General features: G+C 32.8%; 1 protein-coding gene and 1 non-coding gene across 2 annotated transcripts in view; both read right to left on the bottom strand.

The window, feature by feature from the left end:
* The window catches only part of PIG-N (Phosphatidylinositol glycan anchor biosynthesis class N), a 32,510-nt gene that overhangs the window by 2,120 nt on the left and 10,740 nt on the right, over positions 1-19,650 (bottom strand). Inside the window, exons 3-12 of the mRNA XM_089649468.1 lie at positions 17,998-18,128; positions 17,022-17,218; positions 16,122-16,349; positions 10,617-10,893; positions 9,020-9,192; positions 5,527-5,714; positions 4,946-5,172; positions 3,194-3,387; positions 1,710-1,811; positions 3-194 (exon numbers count right to left, since the gene is read on the bottom strand). Coding sequence (XP_089505594.1) covers positions 3-194; positions 1,710-1,811; positions 3,194-3,387; positions 4,946-5,172; positions 5,527-5,714; positions 9,020-9,192; positions 10,617-10,893; positions 16,122-16,349; positions 17,022-17,218; positions 17,998-18,128 — 1,909 coding nt within the window. The remainder of the gene's footprint in view (positions 1-2; positions 195-1,709; positions 1,812-3,193; positions 3,388-4,945; positions 5,173-5,526; positions 5,715-9,019; positions 9,193-10,616; positions 10,894-16,121; positions 16,350-17,021; positions 17,219-17,997; positions 18,129-19,650) is intronic.
* On the bottom strand, positions 11,444-11,516 carry TRNAA-GGC (transfer RNA alanine (anticodon GGC)). Its single transcript has one exon. It is a non-coding gene; the product is annotated as a tRNA-Ala (tRNA).

Below are 19,650 nucleotides of genomic sequence, written 5' to 3'. Positions count from 1 at the left end.
ACCTTGACAACCAAGTTGACGCCGCAGAAGGTGCAAGCCACAAACAGGAATGGTACGAGAGTCTTGCACAGAATCAGGGAGCCCATGACGAATGGATTGAACTGGGAGACAAAGCACCGCACCCATGTGGGGTCAAACGAGTTGATAGATGCAATGTTTCCAGTGCCGAAGAAAGCCAAAATTATAAACACCAACTGTATAGAATCTATTAAGGAAAAAATTTAAAACAAATATTTTAATATTTAAAAGGACACTCCCAAGATAAACCGAAAAGTGTGATGTGAGCGTGTCCGTGTCCTCGAAGAAGCTCACTTTTTCCTAACTTCTGGTGAAATTGAACAAAGTATCAATTTCAATTACCTGTCTGAGGCCTAGAAGTCGAAGGTTTCATGTAAATTAGCGATAATGTGACTATGTCCCGTGAGATGTCAATTGATAGGTTAGTTTCGGTTAGGTTTAAAATAGGCACCCTGATCTACATATTTTACAATCAATTAAAGAATAAAATGATATGTAGGCTAATGTAGGCAAACTTAACTTTTTTTTGAGGAAACTAAACTTTTTTTACAAGCAGATATTTTATTAGAGTAACAAAAGGGTCATAACTAATTCATTCCAAAAATCACAAAAATCCAGGAACCTCGTAGCATTGTGAATCTTTCCTCTTTCGGAGCGCTATGTTACTGGGTACCTGCGAAAAATACTGTCATAACCCTTTTACAAATTTGATCGCTTCAGAATAACATGGGGTTCAAATTTTGATAAACATTTACTACTTGTGAGAAAACGGTATTATTTTTGGTGTCAGGTACTTTATTTGACTAATGTAAACTTAAATATATAAAGGTAATGTTTACATTACATTTAACATTTTGGGTTGAAAATGTATTTTTTTAAGAAACATCTGAATTTTCAGAATATTTCGGAGTTTGATGTTTTCCGGAACCTTTCAACGTACACGCTATATGGTCGGATACTGTGGATTTACCAATGTTATATTCCCTTGCCAACTTCCTACAACTCTCAACACTTTCAAGTCTCTTTATAATTACAAAGTTATATTCCCTCGTTAACTTCCTACAACTCTCAACACTTTCAAGTCCCTTTATAATTACACTTTTTACCTCTTAAATCGGATACTGCGGATTTACCAATGTGATATTACCGCTTTAACTTCCTACAACTCTCAACACTTTCAAGTCTCTTTGTAATTACAATGTTATATTCCCTCGCTAACTTCCCACAACTCTAAACACTTTCAAGTCTCTATGTAATTACACTTTTTGTCTTCAATGGTTTAAGTCTTATGTTTTCCACCCACCTACCCTGCCCCTATCGGGGTGTTATTATTGATGTAATAATGTTATAAGTGACCAATTCTCACAAAAAAATTAAATTCACAATAATAATATATCCACTCGAACGATTTTTGGCATATTATGGCAAGTTTGCAAAATGTCTTGAGTGATTGCTTGCCATAATGTGCCTAATTTATATATGTAGAACCAAAAAATATGGGAAAAACGGTGAAATCTAGGTGGAATAATTGACTTTAAACTGCAGTAAGCAGTTCATGTTTCTATATCAATTTTATTATTAAGATATTAATTAAATTGAATGGCCAAATCGACCACCGAACACCCATCGTTCGAGTGGATATACTGCAATATTATTCCAAGCATGAATTCAACATTATTGAAAAAGGATACAAAGACGTATGCACGTCGAAAATCATCATAATTTAGCAGGCGATCAAATGATGAAATTTTGATGAAGTTTGTTGACTTCTGGATGAAGGTGACCGCAGAGAGCTGAAAATAAATAACATAGTTTTATTAATATCAGAGGTTTAACCAGAGGCGACTCTAGAGGTCCAGAAGTGGTAGGTCAATTGAAATGTTAATACATATTGCTAATGCGTAGTGAATATAATTAAAATGCCAATGTATGTAATTAATTTGCCGGTACCCACCTATTCTGAAGCCGGTAGTACAATATTGTTTAGTTTAAGATTATTTATCTAAAAATTTACACATATAACTAATTAATGTTTTTTTCTTTTAATAGATCTTTTCCTATTATGTAAAAGTTTTTAAATCGCTAACTCCAATCTCAGACCATTGTTTATCAGTAGACTTAAAAAGTAAAAAATGAAAGCAAAAGTTTAATTTTATTGCGCCCGCAAATCCAACGACAAAAAATATAACTTTTCATTTTAAAACATCGTTTTTAACCTCTTTATTTCTCTCTCTCGTAACATAAACTAATTGTCACTTTATTTTAATATGTTTGTTATGATTCAATGAATCGTTTGCGATTTCTGTCAATACAATATCTACAGAATTTAATTATTCCATGCAAATTACGACAACAATGATTTCACGAACTAATATTCAAGTTCAAGATGGCTATCGTTTATCACACAAAAAACTTTGTACTGAAATTTTTCACATCTCCCTCTAATACCTTTATAATATTCTTAGGTCATAGATATCTCTGTCTCACCGCGGTCATATCCGAAAACCCCTTCAAAATAAATTTTGTATGATACTGAGTATACGTCAGACATAATCTCTTTGCTATACAGACCGCCTTTGTCTATATAGCAAAGAGAAAGAAAGGAGATAGTTTGGGGACAAAATTAAAAGTGACCCACGGTAGGTTCGTACAATAGCTTCCCATTTGGACGCTAGATGGCACTGGAACCCACTATTGCCGTATGAATATGTACGAATATTAAAACTAAATTAATAATTGTGTAGTTTGTTAAATCCTTTTTTAATATTAATAATATTGCAGCATATTTTTGGGAGGTCATTGACCAAATGACCCTTATAGAGAGCCGCCACTGGGTTTAACTGATTATGTCATTAATTCTTGGAGTGCCGACCTTGAATTTTCACCGTCCGCTGATTCTATTTTTGTAATAACTTATTTGTTTTTTGCAAAATTATGTTTTCGTAAATTGTACCCTCTTACCAGATAATGTGTTCATATATTTGTAAAAATAGTACATAATCTACCATAAGTAGTTTCCCCAGAATAACTCAGATAAATTATTTTTTTATTGTTCCATAAGGATATGACGGCACTCTATTTAGCCAATATTTCTGATAATGATGATATAACAATTCTATTTTTTAATTTAAAAGTTATTGATGAGATTAATAAATTATTTTATACTCTTACATACCTTGCTTTCCTTTGGGTTAATCAAATAATGTTCAATTGAAACCCAGCAAAGTAAATTGAAGGCGAAGAAAAGCAGGAAAAGGACTTCGTGACCAACGGAAAGCAGTAGGAAGAACACGGCCAGGCTGGAGAAGATAGAGAACAAGCGAGATATCATCCAGCGCGAGGAAAACATCGGAAGAACTAAACTGAGCACTGGAAAAAATAATATATTCATATTATTTAAGAAAAAAAAATGCAATAAGGAGAAATTCACCCTTTTTTAAATTAAGTCATACTGTAGGGATTTAAAAAAAAAAGATTTTAAAAATGCTCAAGAAAATGTGGGATAGAAAACATAGTGTGTATGACACCCCCATGTCATAATGGTAAGATTGCAGAACAAATGTTGCTGGTTCATAACCCAACAAAGATTAAAAGATAGTGTGTTTGACAATCTCCCATGCCATAATGGTAAGATTGCAGAACAAATGTTGCTGGTTCATAACCCAACAAAGATTAAAAGATAGTGTGTATGATAATCTCCCATGCCAAAATGGTAAGATTGCAGAACAAATGTTGCTGGTTCATAACCCAACAAAGATTAAAAGATAGTGTGTATGACAATCTCCCATGTCATAATGGTAAGATTGCAGAACAAATGTTGCTGGTTCATAACCCAACAAAGATTAAAAGATAGTGTGTTTGACAATCTCCCATGCCATAATGGTAAGATTGCAGAACAAATTTTGCTGGTTCGAAACCCGACAAAGAGTAAAACATAGTGTGTATGACAACCTTCCATGCCAGTATGGTAATATGTATTGCAGAACAAAGTTTGGTGGTTCAAAACCGGACAAAGATTAAAATAATTTTTATATTGATATTGTGTTTTACAAATATTATAAAATTTGTAACATGTATTCCCAACTGAAATACCTTAACCTCTCAGACAAAGACTTTTATTTACTATGTGTTCCTTTGCGAACTGTCAAAACGTGATAATTTTTGTGTTATTTACGAGTTTTGCTAAAAGCTTCATAACTCACGTTTTGGGAAACGTAGCCTCATTCTAAAAAATGATTTTGGAAAGATTATGAAATCCACTATCGCATTGTGTTGTTATTCGTAAATATTTGCGTTTCTAAATATATATTTTATGAAAACGTCAAAAATATGTAAAAATCGCTTACCATTATTTCAAAGCCGTGAAAAATGTACTTTTTTCTGAGTATCATAAAGAAATAACACTTTATATATTGAAGAAATATAATTAAAAACTATTAGTCACCTCAAAATATTAACCGTCCAAACTAAAATATTTTTAATAAATTATTTAGAAACGCAATAAATTATGAAAGAACAAGATGACAGATCCAATCGGCTTAGATAATGCACATCTACGTTCCATAGATATTCTTGAATACAGACGCGTAGCGTTATTCATTATCGATACTCTGTTTTTTAAATCATGGCAATCCGTATACTAGTGATGGAAATAAATCGATTTTTGTAAAATCTCGCGCGTTTACGTGAAAAGACGTTCTAATGTCTTGACCGCTATTATCATATTTACGTCTTTTGACGTTCTAATGTTCTGAGTGGTTAATACAGAATCAAAGGATCTTAGCTAAATACACTCAGAATGATGGTGATCAGATCTGAATGGTCAGGCACTTCCCAAGTTCCCATATTCACTTACTTTGCTGATTGGAAGTTCCATAGACACACAGTTCATATGAAAGAAATTTAATACATGAAGCATATAATTTACCTGATAAGGAGCATGAGATCATTTGGCATACTGTTGAAAGACCTTTCTTGTTTTCAAATTGGAAATCCACATAGCACTTGGTCTGAATGGCAACCAGCATCATCAGCGCAGGTACGACAATCACTAAATTTTCTTTTTTGGATTCCTGACCGCTCTTTAGCATTTTATAGGAGTATTTAAAGAGAAATATTAGACTGCAAATGAACCACAAGAGTCCAGACATACACCTGCAAGAGAAAAATACATTTTTCAGGAGTATTTAAAGAGAAATACGAGTTGGCTAATGAACCACAATAGTCCAGATACACCCCTGCAAGAGAAAAATACATTTTATAGGGCTATTTAAAGAGAAATACGATACAGCTAATGAACCACGAGAGTACATATACAGCCCTGCAAGAAAAATAATAAATTGTAAATTTATATTATGGGTCAGTTATACAATGCTCTCTCACTAATACGCCACTCCAAAAACCAGGCAAGTTTCCAATTAGTGAAATGGCGGATTAAAGTGCATACACACTAAATATGCTGACTAACCGAAATGTTCTAAAATGATAATATAATGTTGGAATACATACACAAGGTAAGTGTTGTGCGCCTTCCCCACAACCGGCATACATGAGAACACGGTCAGGGCCAAGTTGCTGATGGACCAGCAGATAAAAAGGACTTTAGGCATTTTGCTCCTCTGGGGGCTGAACAGCGGGAAGGCAAACACTCCTAAAAGAGCTACGCCGAGCATCACACGATTTGTAAATGATAAGATCTGAAAAAATTACAAGTTAGACAACAAATCAAGAAAGGAAAAAAAATGATCTGGTGTTTTTGAAAAATTATTTAAATTTTTTTTTTATTGTGTTCTGAAATTTTGAGTTTTATATTTTTAAACCTGAAAAGGTATTTTTTGATTCCAGCTATATTAATTTAATGTCTTTCAAACAAATTTTTAGTATTTATCTATTGCAGTGTTTCCGAACCTTTAGACCTACGGACCGGCAAAAATTTGAGATTTTAAGACTAAGATTTGAACTGGCTTTGCCAGTACAGTAACGGATTTTTACGAAATGTACCTACTGGTTTGGAATCTATTTTTTTTAAAGATCTGTACAAATATAAATCGTCAATCGGTATTAACTTTATCATCTCATCTTTATCGTGTCAAGAACCACTGGTTGAAGTAAGTCAAGTTCGTTCCTTAACACCCTGTACATTATGTAGTTATGCCAGCCTAAAACACGGTTTCACTATCCCGACCTTACCGGCTACAAAATATTTACATTGTATTTTATGTGTGCAACTTCTTCCAGATATAAAGAGTAGCAGAAGAGCCGTTAACAACGTCGGTGGAAGGACCCAAATATATTAAACGAATCACAATTATCGTTTAAACTTTCATTGAGTTAAGGTTTCTGTTATACAAACCGGTTCTTCAAATTTGGTTCCTTTTAGGAAATGCATAAATTAACCAAAACTCTCTCAAAAATGTTCTCAGCCGAAAACCAAAACAATTCCTTTTAGGAAATGCATAAATTAACCAAAACTCTCTCAAAAATGTTCTCAGCCGAAAACCAAAACAATCCCGCAAGCGTAAGTTATTTATGACAAGCGCGATTTTACAAGCGGTAGGTGCAGTATGCACAAGATATTGATAAAAAGATAGACAATTTAGTGATATTTTTCTTAGAAGCCTTGAACCAAGTGATGATGGTTCTAAGGTGTTGATTGTTTTGAAGAGGAAATTGAGAAGCATGAAAGTGAAATCTTTAAAACAATCATTGACGATAAATTTGAGTAATATAAGTGTATTTTTCTAATTTATTTTTAAATTTTGTATTACCTACTTGTATATTACTGTACATTTGCAAATATATTGATAGCAGAGGTAGGTAGGTAGGTAAATACGACAAAAAATCTATTTTGGATATAATGATTAACAACTATAAGGAGCAAATTGAGTCGGTCCACTCGTGCTCGTTTTAACCAAGTTTGACTGTACGTTACTATATGAGGTTAACACACTAACTAGCCTTACTAAAGAAAAACCAATTCACATTCGATAAAAGTTATGTTTGTTACAATTTGTACTAATTTATAATTATTATTACCAATAAAAATGTCTCGCAACATTGCGATTTTCAGACCGCGCCCCTGAGGTGATATCTCACAAAAGCGGCGCTATTATCCAATAAATAATAATAATAATATGCGCTACTTTGCGCGCCATGCACGTCAGTTTCCCCGCGAATGACTGTGTTGGTTTGTCATGTGTGATTGAAATCATGTTTTTAACAATTTTTTCTATTCTAATGACCAATTCACTATTATATTAGTATAATTCAATATATTTACTATTACTTGTGTTATTTTTGTCAGTTTAATCCATTAATAATGTCATACTGTGAATAATATAGTTTCATCTTATCGGAAAAAGTGAGGTTATTTCCTACTTATTTATTATTTTTTAATTGACTTTTACCGCAGGAATTTAATAGAACTTCCATGAAGGTGATGTTGTTTAATAACATAAATGCCTTATTTATGCATGTGTGGGTTAGTGCAAAGTCGAAAAAAATCAATGTTTATATTGATGACAAAATGGATCCAAAATATCTGATTTTTCGGTTATTCTCTAGGAATTGTTATTGTAATATTTAATCATTTTTAATTGTACGAACAAGATAAAAAGTGAAGTGACGTCCTGCAAAATCTTTAAATAAAAGGACAATGTTCTTTGATTTTTTAATATTCTGAAATTTTTCAATGTTTTGATTAAAAATGTTTGTGTTTTTTCTAAACGTTTTTCATGTTTGAAATTAAAATATTGCAATTTTTAAACATTAAAGTATTTTTCAAATACAAATATCTAAAAGGTAATTGTAGAGGTATTTGTTTTTACGACATCTTTAAAATAACGAAAAATATAGAACATTTAATATTCCTTCGAAAAATTCCCAAATTCAATGAGAAATTATTATTATTTCAAGTTTTATACAATAACTAAACAACAACCTTTGACTGGATAAGCAATGTATATCTTATGTATTTTTCCATGAACTATTTTATGTCAGTTTCTATTGTACGTTTCAATTACATGATTAGGTTTTCACATACATTGTCGTTTATTAATTGAATAAAAATTTTCACCACGTTTTTTAGTAAGACCACAGACATAGGAATTAATAGACGAGAAGATAATGGCGAGGGGTAAAATCAACTGTTGAAGAACGAAGGGAGTGAAGCTGACTGTGATTCGTCAATAAATCAATCTGACAGTAAATAGGCATCTCGCATTATAATATCACCATTTACTTCTTAAAAGTAAAATCTGCTTTTGAATGAATAGACATTTTTACATGGGAGCGCAAATTACTCGCCACGTTATGAACAAATTCAAATCCAAAGTCCAAATTCGGCAAAAAAATTCGGTTCTATTTTCAGAGTCGAATATTTCGTTTAAGTATTTAGTTAAGACACTTTTATAAATGTTCATAATTTACTTCCCAGCAACCAACCAGCTTTGTGTTTCGCGTCCAGACGTTTCTCGATGTGATAGTATATGTTTCTAAAACTGATCTATATTATACAATGTGAATATGCTTAAAATAAAGTAAAATAATGCTTATATATGGAATGTAATACGACAATTGGGTTTATTCTCTTTTTCACATCTATTTTTACAAGTTTTCATAGTACAAGTCAACATTTTGCCGTGTTATTTCGTAAAATGAACCGATGATGCCTCGACCATAGTTCGCACAAGAATGATGACGTCACGTTTTCAAATTTCACTTGAGGCCATACGCGAGCACAGCCGGCTCCAATGGAACCGGTATGGGGAGTGGGGATAATACGCTTTTAATCACTTAGGGCAGGTCTACTAATATTCATATGTCTATGAGTAAGACCCAATAGATATCCATTATTCTGCTCATTAATATTTTGTATGTAAAGTTCTTGTGAATTTTTTCCTAATACACAAGAAATAACAACTGGATGAAAAAAATATCTTTTTAAATATCCATTACAATTCCCCTGATGCTCTTATTAAATACTAAAGATATATTTACTTACAAGTGCCAGAATACCGACATTGTAAAGGCAAAATCCCACAGATAAACGAGTGTATCTTAAGGGTCCTCTAGTTGCAATGAAGTAGGACCAAACCATCCATTTGGTCATTCCCTTCCACCACAGAAGCAGCGGCAAGCAGAAGTATACATAGTACTGCCAGGGGAGACTTTGAACTAAAACATAAAGGTCATTTCGATTAGACAGGTTTATGTTAGTATGTGTAGTGCTTCGTTGACGGGTCAATAGTTTTGACGTATAGCTCTGTTTAGTTACTCTTTACCATGCAATCTTGTTCGGAGTTATATTATAATCATATAATAAGTTTAGCCTTTTGGCCCAGCCAATTTTAACAATAATATTTCACAAATGGACTTGTTCCATCTCACAATGCTTACTACATCATTGTCAGGGCTGGCCCTGTGCAGGCGCCAAGGAGCCAAGACGCTGATAGTGCCTAACACCTAATAGGCGCCGTTTGGCTCGGGGCCGGCCCTGTTTATTGTATTTTATATTATGATACATTTATCAAAGTAAGCTCTGACAGATGGACTCTGTGAGGCTATTAGCTTAATCTCGACACTTTGATACTAAGAGGTTTTAAAAAAAAAATATATATACATATATATATTTATATACAGGGTGTCCGGAAACTCGTAGTACAAGCGGGAAACTGGTGAATCTACATCACATTTGGAGTCGATTTTGTAGTATATTTTTTTTTGATTTGAGCTTTCGTTATCGAGTAAATCGAGTTAGAAGTTGATTTTTTTTTTTTTTTTTTTTTAATCAAATTCTTATAAATTATTACTGAAGATCAAAGTACCCAACTAATTAAAACTATTTAAAAGTAAAACAAATGAAGAAACTCGGATTTGAAGCATTATTTTGAAATCACCCTTCATTTAATCCGGTGTAATCATAAAATATTTCTGCTCTGCAGGGTTAAAACATCTGTTGTTCAACCCTAAACACCAGAAAAAACTTTAACCCTAAAATAGCCGAAAAATATATTTTTTTGTTTTTTTTTGTGAAAATGCTCAAATCAAAAAACTTTATGTTTATTTGGGTTCCCCATGTGGTGTAGTTTCTCCAGTTTCCCGCTTGTACTACGAGTTTCCGGACACCGTGTATATTATCTATAATAGTTAAAGAAATATATAAATATTTCGCTTTATAATTAAGTACATAATTCAAGGCCATATAATTTAATGTAACAATAATAATTTCATAATTTCATAAAATATATAATATCTTATCATAAAATTATTCCACTGTATAATTTTTTTCACTCATCTTAAGATTGAAAAATATATTTATTCAATTCAATGTTTTCCAGAAGGAGATTGTAAATGTGTATACCCTCATGGCCTTTGCTTTTACCACTTTCATTGTTTACTGTATTACTGTATAATTTATTATGTTGTCTTGTATATTGTTTGTGTATATGAGACGTTTTGTGTTTTAAAGTTTTTAAATATTTCCATTTGGTTAACTCCTCTGCTAAAGGAAGTATTCTGGGTCCAATCCTGTTTTTAATTTACATTAATGACTTATTTCAAAGATGTAAAACCATATATGAGATAATATGCATTAGTACCATAGACCATGTAGACAACGGCCGCTAACTTGAGAATGAAGAGCACGTGAACAGGCTTTTGAAATCTCCTAAACACTTCAGCTTGAATCTTCCCCATGGGCGGCAAAGTCTCCAATCGCTGGGCGGACATGTACTGCTCCATGATGGTGGTCAGGAGCCACCAGATCCAGCCCAGGAAGGAGAAGGTGATGCTGACTAAAAGGATCTTCTGGTAGTAGTTGTGGTAGTAGTCCAGTCCTTGCAAACTCAAAGATATCGTCATGTTACTCAGCTCAATCTGAAATGATACAATATATATTATGTTGTATCACTATTTGAAACTGCCAGCAATGCTTCTTCAGTTGGTGACATTTCCAGTGACAGTTTTAACTCTCCAAACCACTCAGCGGAACTGTTGTAATTATATCTACAATATAAGTCTAGTGCTGACATCTATGTATGTCGTGTGCAGAGATGTGCTTTATTTCAAATAAATCCATTTCAAATGGAAATGCAAAATGGGTATTTTACATTTTACATTTTGCATTTTAAATGCTTTTCTAAAAACCATTTTGCATTTTAAATGCTTTTCTCAATGCATTTTCCATTTTAAATGCTTTTTTTGCAACATTCTTCCTACTATCTCCACTCAACTTTTTTTCATAAGCCCCAAATATCAGTCGGTCCTCAACCTCGCTATGAGAGATAATTTCCATTTGTCAAGTTGCTCCCTGGTAGGAGCCCTAGCAATTGATTGATACCATTACAAAAAATACTTATTTTTATAAGCAATAATTATTAGCCTGAAACACTCATCCACATTGAAAAATCTCCTGATAAAAGATACATGACGCCAACGGGACTTGAACCCATGTCCTTTCGATTGCCGGTCGACAGCTCTGACCACTGAGCTATGGCGGCTTATCTCTTATCCGCGAAATAATTCAATATATACTAGTGTTTCATTCAACAATTACTGCTTATTACATTTTTTCACCTGAAAACAACCAACTTTATTTTATATGAGAAAGGCATTGTAAGTGCTAACTCTCTCACTAGATGGCGTCGAGACAAATTGTCTACATTTTTTGGTGAAGATACTTGAACTTGTCAAATATTAATTATTATTTTTTTGGTAAACTAATGTTTAAGACAAGATTTTTTATGCATAGCAAAAAGGGTAACAATTATTTTTATAAGCAATAATTATTAGCCTGAAACACTCATCCACATTGAAAAATCTCCTGATAAAACGGGTTCACGGTAACACGGGTAACGGGTTAACGAGTAGCACGGGTTCAAGTCCCGTTGGCGTCATGTATCTTTTATCAGGAGATTTTTCAATGTGGATGAGTGTTTCAGGCTAATAATTATTGCTTATTAAAATAATTGTTACCCTTTGTGCTATGCATAAAAAATCTTGTCTTAAACATTAGTTTACCAAAAAAATAATAACAAAAATTACTGATTCAAATACTTAATATGGGGCCATGACGCTGTAATATTAAATGTTAGATAGCAGTTTCTATGTTTTTACGTTGGCAATATTAGTCCCGCGCAAATTTATGTGGCTTAATAATCTGTAATCGTGGTGTTTTAATTTTTTGACCTGAGAAACCATTTTGCATTTTCAATGCATTTTGAAAATAGGTATTTTGCATTTTGCATTTGAAATGCTTTTCTAAAACCCATTTTGCATTTTGCATTTTCAAATGGAAAAGTTTTGACCCATTTCCATTTTGCATTTCAAATGGTTTTGGGTACCCATTTTGCACATCTCTGGTCGTGTGTAAGTTTTATAAGGAATAATGTCAGTCTCTTCTCTGAACTCATTCGTAACATCGTATTATTACAGGAACTAATGCATTGATTCATTGATCTTATATTATACGCAATTAGATACAGTGCAAATAGTTCACTTCTGCAATATATATGTAATACAGTAATTCGACATCAATGATTTTCAATGTAGTGGAAAAACTTATGAGCTTGCCACGGTAATAATAAAATAATACATTCCAAGACCTTTGAGTAAAACTGTGTATACATATACAAAAATATAGTTTTGGTGCTCTGAGGCTAAGTAGGTTATATTACAAAATTGATTCACAACTGACGATGTTGAACAGTTTAAATGTTATAAATATAGTAGTTTCCATCGAAAAGATTGTATTCATATCTATATGAATAGAATAAACACAATTGTGTTTAAATCATAAAATGCAAAAGATTTGCTTACAATATGGTTTCCAACATTACCAATAATAATGTCATAATAATATTTGGCTAATTTATATAGCGCCGTTTTCGTGAGAAATCACCTCAAGGGCGCTAAGTAAAAACACATTACCATGTGAGACATTCTCCAGAATAATAGGTCGACTTTTGTCATATTTACAATAGGCCTAATGTATTGATTTTTTGCCAAAACACTTGTTCACAAAAACACCTTATTCTAAATAAGTAACTGCAGTTCATTTTTAATTTTTTTGTTGTCAATTCTTAAATATCAGTATATTTTTTATTATAGTTATAGTTAATTTTAATACTTTGGTAATCGAAAATATGATAAAAAGTTAAATATGACCGAAAGGAATAGGGTCAAATTAGCTTAGTGGTAGAGCAAATCCCTGGCAAGGCTGAGGTCCTGGGTCCTGAATTTTTAGATGCAACCGAAACTTTTTCCGATTTTTCGTCTGCGTGTCGCTAATATAATAATCTCTTTTCGTATATTCCTTTTTGTGCTAAAAATACTTCACTCGACTTGCGAGCTGCAGCTCTCTGACAAAAATATGAAATTTGATCAGATTGTTTATCATATTATGTAGATATATAAACAATGTTACTTTCGTCTCTTTCTCTTCAATGGAAAATAGATGGAAAAGAAAAGAGGCTTGTTATTCAGATGTCTTTTATGAAAATAATAATTTTCAAACTACAAGGGGATGTGAAAGTTTTAGTTTAGTTTTGAATTAGAATTGGCAATAATAACGATTTATTACCTATCATATTTGCCTTTACTATGCAGACTTCGGTGTTGGGAACTCTTTGAAATTAGTAAAAGGTTCTTATTGTAATTGTGTTTATTTACGTTACAATAAAAAGGTCTGGATTAAACTACACTGTTCATTACCCGAGGGTAGGTAATTCTCTGGCTCCCGAGGAGCTTGCTCTCTGACAATTTAATCTCACAAGTACCTGTTACACCCTAGCGACATCTGACGGACACTGGAGTAAGCTTTATGAATAGCGCCATCTATCAATTAAATACTCAACCTTATTACCATACATCATATTACCCTCATATTTGGTGAGTATTTTTAATAAGAAATCTACTTTTGAGTGAAACATTCCCTCAATATTTTATACACCAAAAAGAAATTTCTGTTTTCATTTATGTAGGATAATAATAATGGTAACTTGGCAATACTGATAAGACAGTATATAATGTAGTAGGATAAGTAGTTCGCCATTTCTCACCTACTAACTGTCAACATATATAGACTCTATAATATCTGTATTCATTATAATAAATGTATCAGTAATTGTGACGAGCATAATGGGAGCTACCTAATCTTCCACACTAAAAAACATATTTAACCGCTTCTGTGCCAAGAGCGAGTTTACTCGCATTCTTGGCCGTGCCCAGCAGGCCAGCCATAGAAAAATAGCGAGTTTACTCGCTCTTCTTTGATCCTCTGTATCATACATATGTCCCATTTTTTTTAAATATATTTATCTAAGTGAAGGGAAGCAAAAACGTCGAATATTGAATAAATTTGGTAAGTCATTTAAATATCCTTTCAAGGTGTAATGTTTTTAATTTATAAAAATAAGATTTAAAAATGATTTATTTTGATTAAAAATTCACGGCCTGCTGTGCACATCTACACTTCTACCTACTGGCATTAAAAAAGTTAACAATTTAGATATACTCGATGGCCTACGTAGTCGAGGGGAAAAGCTACTGACTAGCAATCCGATGGTCGCCGGTTCAAGCCCCAGCATGCACAAGTAACTAATTTGTGTTATTTTCACAAATTATTCGTCAAATAATATATTTGCGGCACATTCAAGAGTGGGAGATAATCTCAGTGTCATCCTGGTGTAAGACCAACATTCAGAACAGAAACGTTGCTTGAAATATATTATCCATACTACTAAATTTTAATCCATCCTACTGTATATAATTTTATTTATTTATAATTTTAATCATATGTAAATTAAATCCTCAGCATGGGAGATCCCAGTGAGGATATTATTATTTCTATTTGTTACGAAAAAAAAAAGATAATGAAAACAATTTTCTCTCAGGGCCTATGTCGTCTCTGGGGATGCTGTGTGGAGTTCTTCAATAAGGAATTCCAGTAAATTTTTAATTAAATTAAGAATATAAATATACATATATATTTTTTTACATTATAAATTAATTTTTATTAAAATTAGAATTTGTTAAACCTGCCAAAACAGCAGATAAAGCCTTACATATTGAGGTCTATGCAATATTATCGATATAATAATAATAATAATTTTTCAATTTGGGAATCGTAGGGATATTAGCCTGCTCAGTTCCGTTGGCAAGGTGTATAGTAGAATTTTGATTGAAAGGGTAAGAATGGAAACAAAGGATAAAATATGGGATGTGCAAGTTGCTTTTATGAGTGGGAGGGGATGCATGAACCAGATCTTCTCATTGCGTATGGTCACTGAGAAGTTTCTGTCAAAAAAATAGAAACTTCTACATGCCTTTGTAGATCTACAAAAAGCATACGACCGAGTCAAAAGGAAAAAGCTATGGAAGGTGTTGTCCAAGTATAGAGTGAATACGAATCTTTTAAAGAGGCAATCGCGTTTCTGTATAAGGGAAGCGTTGCATGTATTAGGGTGAACGGTGGTTTTACGGGGTGTTTTGATATAACAAAAGGTGTTAAGCAAGGCTGTGTAATGTCACAGTGGTTATTCAATTCGTACAAGGATAATTGTATGCAAGAATTGAAAGAGGTGGGATTGGGCGCGAATTTGAGTAATCTGAAAGTATGTTGCCTGTTATATGCGGTGCTAATTGCTAACAAAATGGAAGATCTCTCGTATCTAGGATAAACGGAGTATAAAAATTAATGATGAATGTAAGGAGCCTACAAATTATCTAAACAAACAAACAAAACTACACAATACAAAACTCTATGGCGACCTCTCTTATTTGCAAAGTACGGAAGTAACAGAAAGTGATGCGCAGAACATAGCTTTCAAAACATTTTTCAAGAAGGATTTATTAATTCTGAGAGTAAAAATATAAAAATTAAATATGTATATTCAGAATCCACATTTTTTGATCTACATGAACACAAGTCAAAACATTTTATATTCCTTATTACTGCGTTTTTACTTACCACGAAAGAATAGCAATGTCAAAATATAATATAATATGAAACCACGCATTATGTCAAATTTACATGTCAGATGACAATGTCTTCATAATATTTATCTACTTCAAAATTTATTTAAAAATTTATAAAAGATTCTTACCAATTTATCGTAATTTTTTATCTTCATGTAATTTTCCATAGTAATTACTGCTTCTTCAACTTGGGACTCGGTCAGATTAAGATATGGCTTGTAAATCTTCATGATAATGTTTTCTTCAATTATTTGTCGCTTTCTATTGTACTGCGATAACATCTGTCTGGCGTTGCTGTAAAGAGCGTTGGCTTTCAGTTCTATGTTGTCACCGAAATATGTCACTGGAATAATTCCCTGAAGAGAAATATTTTGATAAATGACAAAATAAGCAATTTCGCTAGAAATTCACAAGTATACAAAATTAATATTATATTATGGGAATGACTAAAGATTCTCGTGGCCAATATTTAAGTGAAAACCATATAGTAAAAACGAAATAAGCAGCTCAAAAACACGACCAATCTCTGAGGCAAACTGCCGGCAAATTCAAACTGCGTAAAATACATCGCTAACTTTGACGAGCCTTACTCGTGTTAGCTAACAATAGAATGCTGCAAGTCGAAACCGGCAAGCGTCACACGGGCTAGCAGAAATTGGAACGCATTTAGCGCGCAAGCGTAACTCGTTCAAAAGCATGAAGCGGTTAAAGAGGATTAACTGCTGCAACCGATTTAAAGCGTCGTGTTTGAACCCAGCCATCGAGGGTTTAATGTTCTGCAAGCATTGCACAAGCTACAATTTCATCTTTTAATGATGGGGGTAGGTCTCAAGTCACAACACTACTGGTCAGGTTATTTGTAACATGGGAATTTTTTCCTTTCTTCATAAAAAAGGATGGGATTCTACATAAATAAACAAACTTTTCTCTATACGCCACACATCTGTCCTGTTGATGAACACTGCAAGGCTGTCTAAGGCGTGAGTTCAAGAAAGAGGAGTCAAATAACAGTTTTCAATATATTTTACCTCCGAGTTGACTGGTATGGGAATTCCAATAAGTGTTGCCATGAGGGGACAGATATCAGCCTGTTTCACATCTTTTCTATGAGTACTGTTAAGAGTTATGTCACTGGCAAGCAGAGGATTCTCGGGAAGGGCGATGCCGGCTCCCCAGGCAATTAGTGGCGTTTGAGTTTCATGGTCTTCACCAGCTCCGTGAGATCCTTCAAATAATGATAATCAATCACAATAATTAATAATTTAATTTCCGGATACTTCCTCTTATCCGTGACTCTTCTGGGGTAATTACAGTTTTGGACATAGGCCTGGCTCAAATGTCTGCAGTTTCCAGAGACATTTCCGGTTGTCAATAAATATTTTAAGTAAAGAAAAAAAAACAGTTGTAAAACATGACAAAATTAATTGGCTTCCTCAAAAGCATGAAAGAATTGCGTTTTTTAAATGGATTATGATCATGACATTTGATAGATTCCCCCATTTGACAGATATCAATATTTATAGCGTGGATGTGAGGTGGGAAAGCTGTATGTATTTGTTCTAGGGTAACCAGATAACTCAAAATCCGTAATAATAACTTTAAAAAGTGATGAAAAAAACCAGGTTAAATAGGTTAGGCTTATAGTTAGTTTGTTTTCATCACTTTTAATTACTTTATATCACTTTTTAAAGATGTTATTATGTTGAGTTATCACGGAACCTTCTTCCAGTAGGCCTCTGTTTAGGATTAATATATTTAATTAAATGAAATACTCAGAACACAGGTGAATTCCTAGTGTGAAGGACACTATACCCTATCTTAAAAAAAAGACAAGCATTGCCAGGTTAGGTTAGCCTACCACCGTGATAATAAGTATTTATATATATATCATATATTTACTAGCGTAAAATTTTAAATGCAATAAACGCCAGGTTGCCAGTAATAAAATGAAACTGAAAACTGTGTATACATACATAGTTTAAAAAATAAATATTGTAAACGTACCCCAGTCCGTCATGCCATGATCGGCTGTAAATATGTATGCTGTTTTGTTGTCATGCTCAAAGAAGTCGTCAAACAATTGTTCCATTCTCTCAATGCCATTGTTCACAACTTTAATGTTATCTTCATATTCCCTGTTAATTAAATCATATTATTATAGAAATATTAAATATATTTATTATTGTATAAAATTCTAAATGATGCATTCGATAGTCCAGAATTGCTTGCATTTATAAGCTTTCGGATTCGGATATAAGATTGTTCCTGAAGCAGTTTAGTTATGTATAATAAATACGTATTGTCTTACTAATTAGATTTTAACACACCTGTTCAATGTTGGTGTGGTAAAGCCGGCCTTGAGCCTGGTTTAAGACCGTTTTAACCAAGCAAACGCCATTGTAATAAGTTAATTTTTTCACTGTTACGATCTTAGGCACCGCGTAATATTTACACCTCGTTTTTAAGGGTGATACTGCAAAAGTTTTACTATTAAAAGCCCCTTTTGCATTAATGAATAAATTAATTATTATTATTTCTCAAGAACTATGACGTCACATACAACCTCTTGCTGGGACTAGTATAGAAACCATTTTATCAAGTAGAGCGATTGTGACATACAAATATTCACAAATTTATGGAAATAATACATTTTTATCAAATACAGTAATACAAAAAAATATTTAATCATTATAAAGCCCCGATGAAGCTAAGGTTGTAGCAAAACCCAGTCGGTATTAAGTATAAAAAATAAAAATAGTATTTACTGAGTTATTGTTTTATTTATGTTCCTAAAATTAATTTTAAGGCTTCAATTTATCCTATATGGTTTTCAAAAGAATTAAAAGTAATAATCCATAGTAAAACACAAATGCACAAATTGTATAAGCAATCTAGAAACGTTAACGACTATACTAGTTTTACTAACTTAAGAAGGCAATGCGAAGAATTATCCAGTAAATGCTACAATGATTATATTAGTCTTATGGAAAAAGAGGTTCATCAGAACACAAAAAGATTGTGGAATTTTTCTAATGCTCAGCGAAAGAATTATTGTAGTTTACCAAGTTCTATGTATCTTAATAACAAATGTGCTAACAATACCGAAGGCATAGTCGATCTTTTTGCAGATTCATTTAAAAGTGTTTATGATTTGGATATTCCTGATAGTGAGATCCCTAACGATATATCACTTGAAGAATCACTTAACCTAAGCCATTGTTTCATTGAAATAGCTGCAATAGAAAAGGGTATAAAAGCATTAGATTCCAATAAATCTGCTGGACCGGATGGTTTTCCTCCAATATATTTAAAATCTTGTATTAACAGTTTGAATTCACCTTTATTCATATTATTTAATAAGTCTTTGTCATCTGGGTGTTTTCCGGATCAGTGGAAAAAAAGCTTTTTAATGCCTATTCACAAAAAGGGTGATAAAAGCGATGTATCAAACTACAGACCAATATGTATATTGTCCGCTATTCCCAAACTCTTTGAATCGTTAGTCCTAGATGTCATTACAAAACAAATCAATAATATTATCGTACCCAATCAGCACGGCTTTATCACAGGTAGAAACACTTTAAGTAACTTAATCATTTATCAAAATTATATAACTGATTCCCTTGTTCTCAAGCATCAGGTGGATTCGATATACAC

Source organism: Hesperophylax consimilis, chromosome 3, assembly GCF_061612785.1.
Source record: "Hesperophylax consimilis isolate HC1 chromosome 3, BYU_Hcon_1.0, whole genome shotgun sequence".
Lineage (NCBI taxonomy): Eukaryota > Metazoa > Arthropoda > Insecta > Trichoptera > Limnephilidae > Hesperophylax > Hesperophylax consimilis.
The sequence above is the reverse complement of the archived record's forward strand: the minus strand, read 5'-3'. Positions and strand labels throughout refer to the sequence as shown.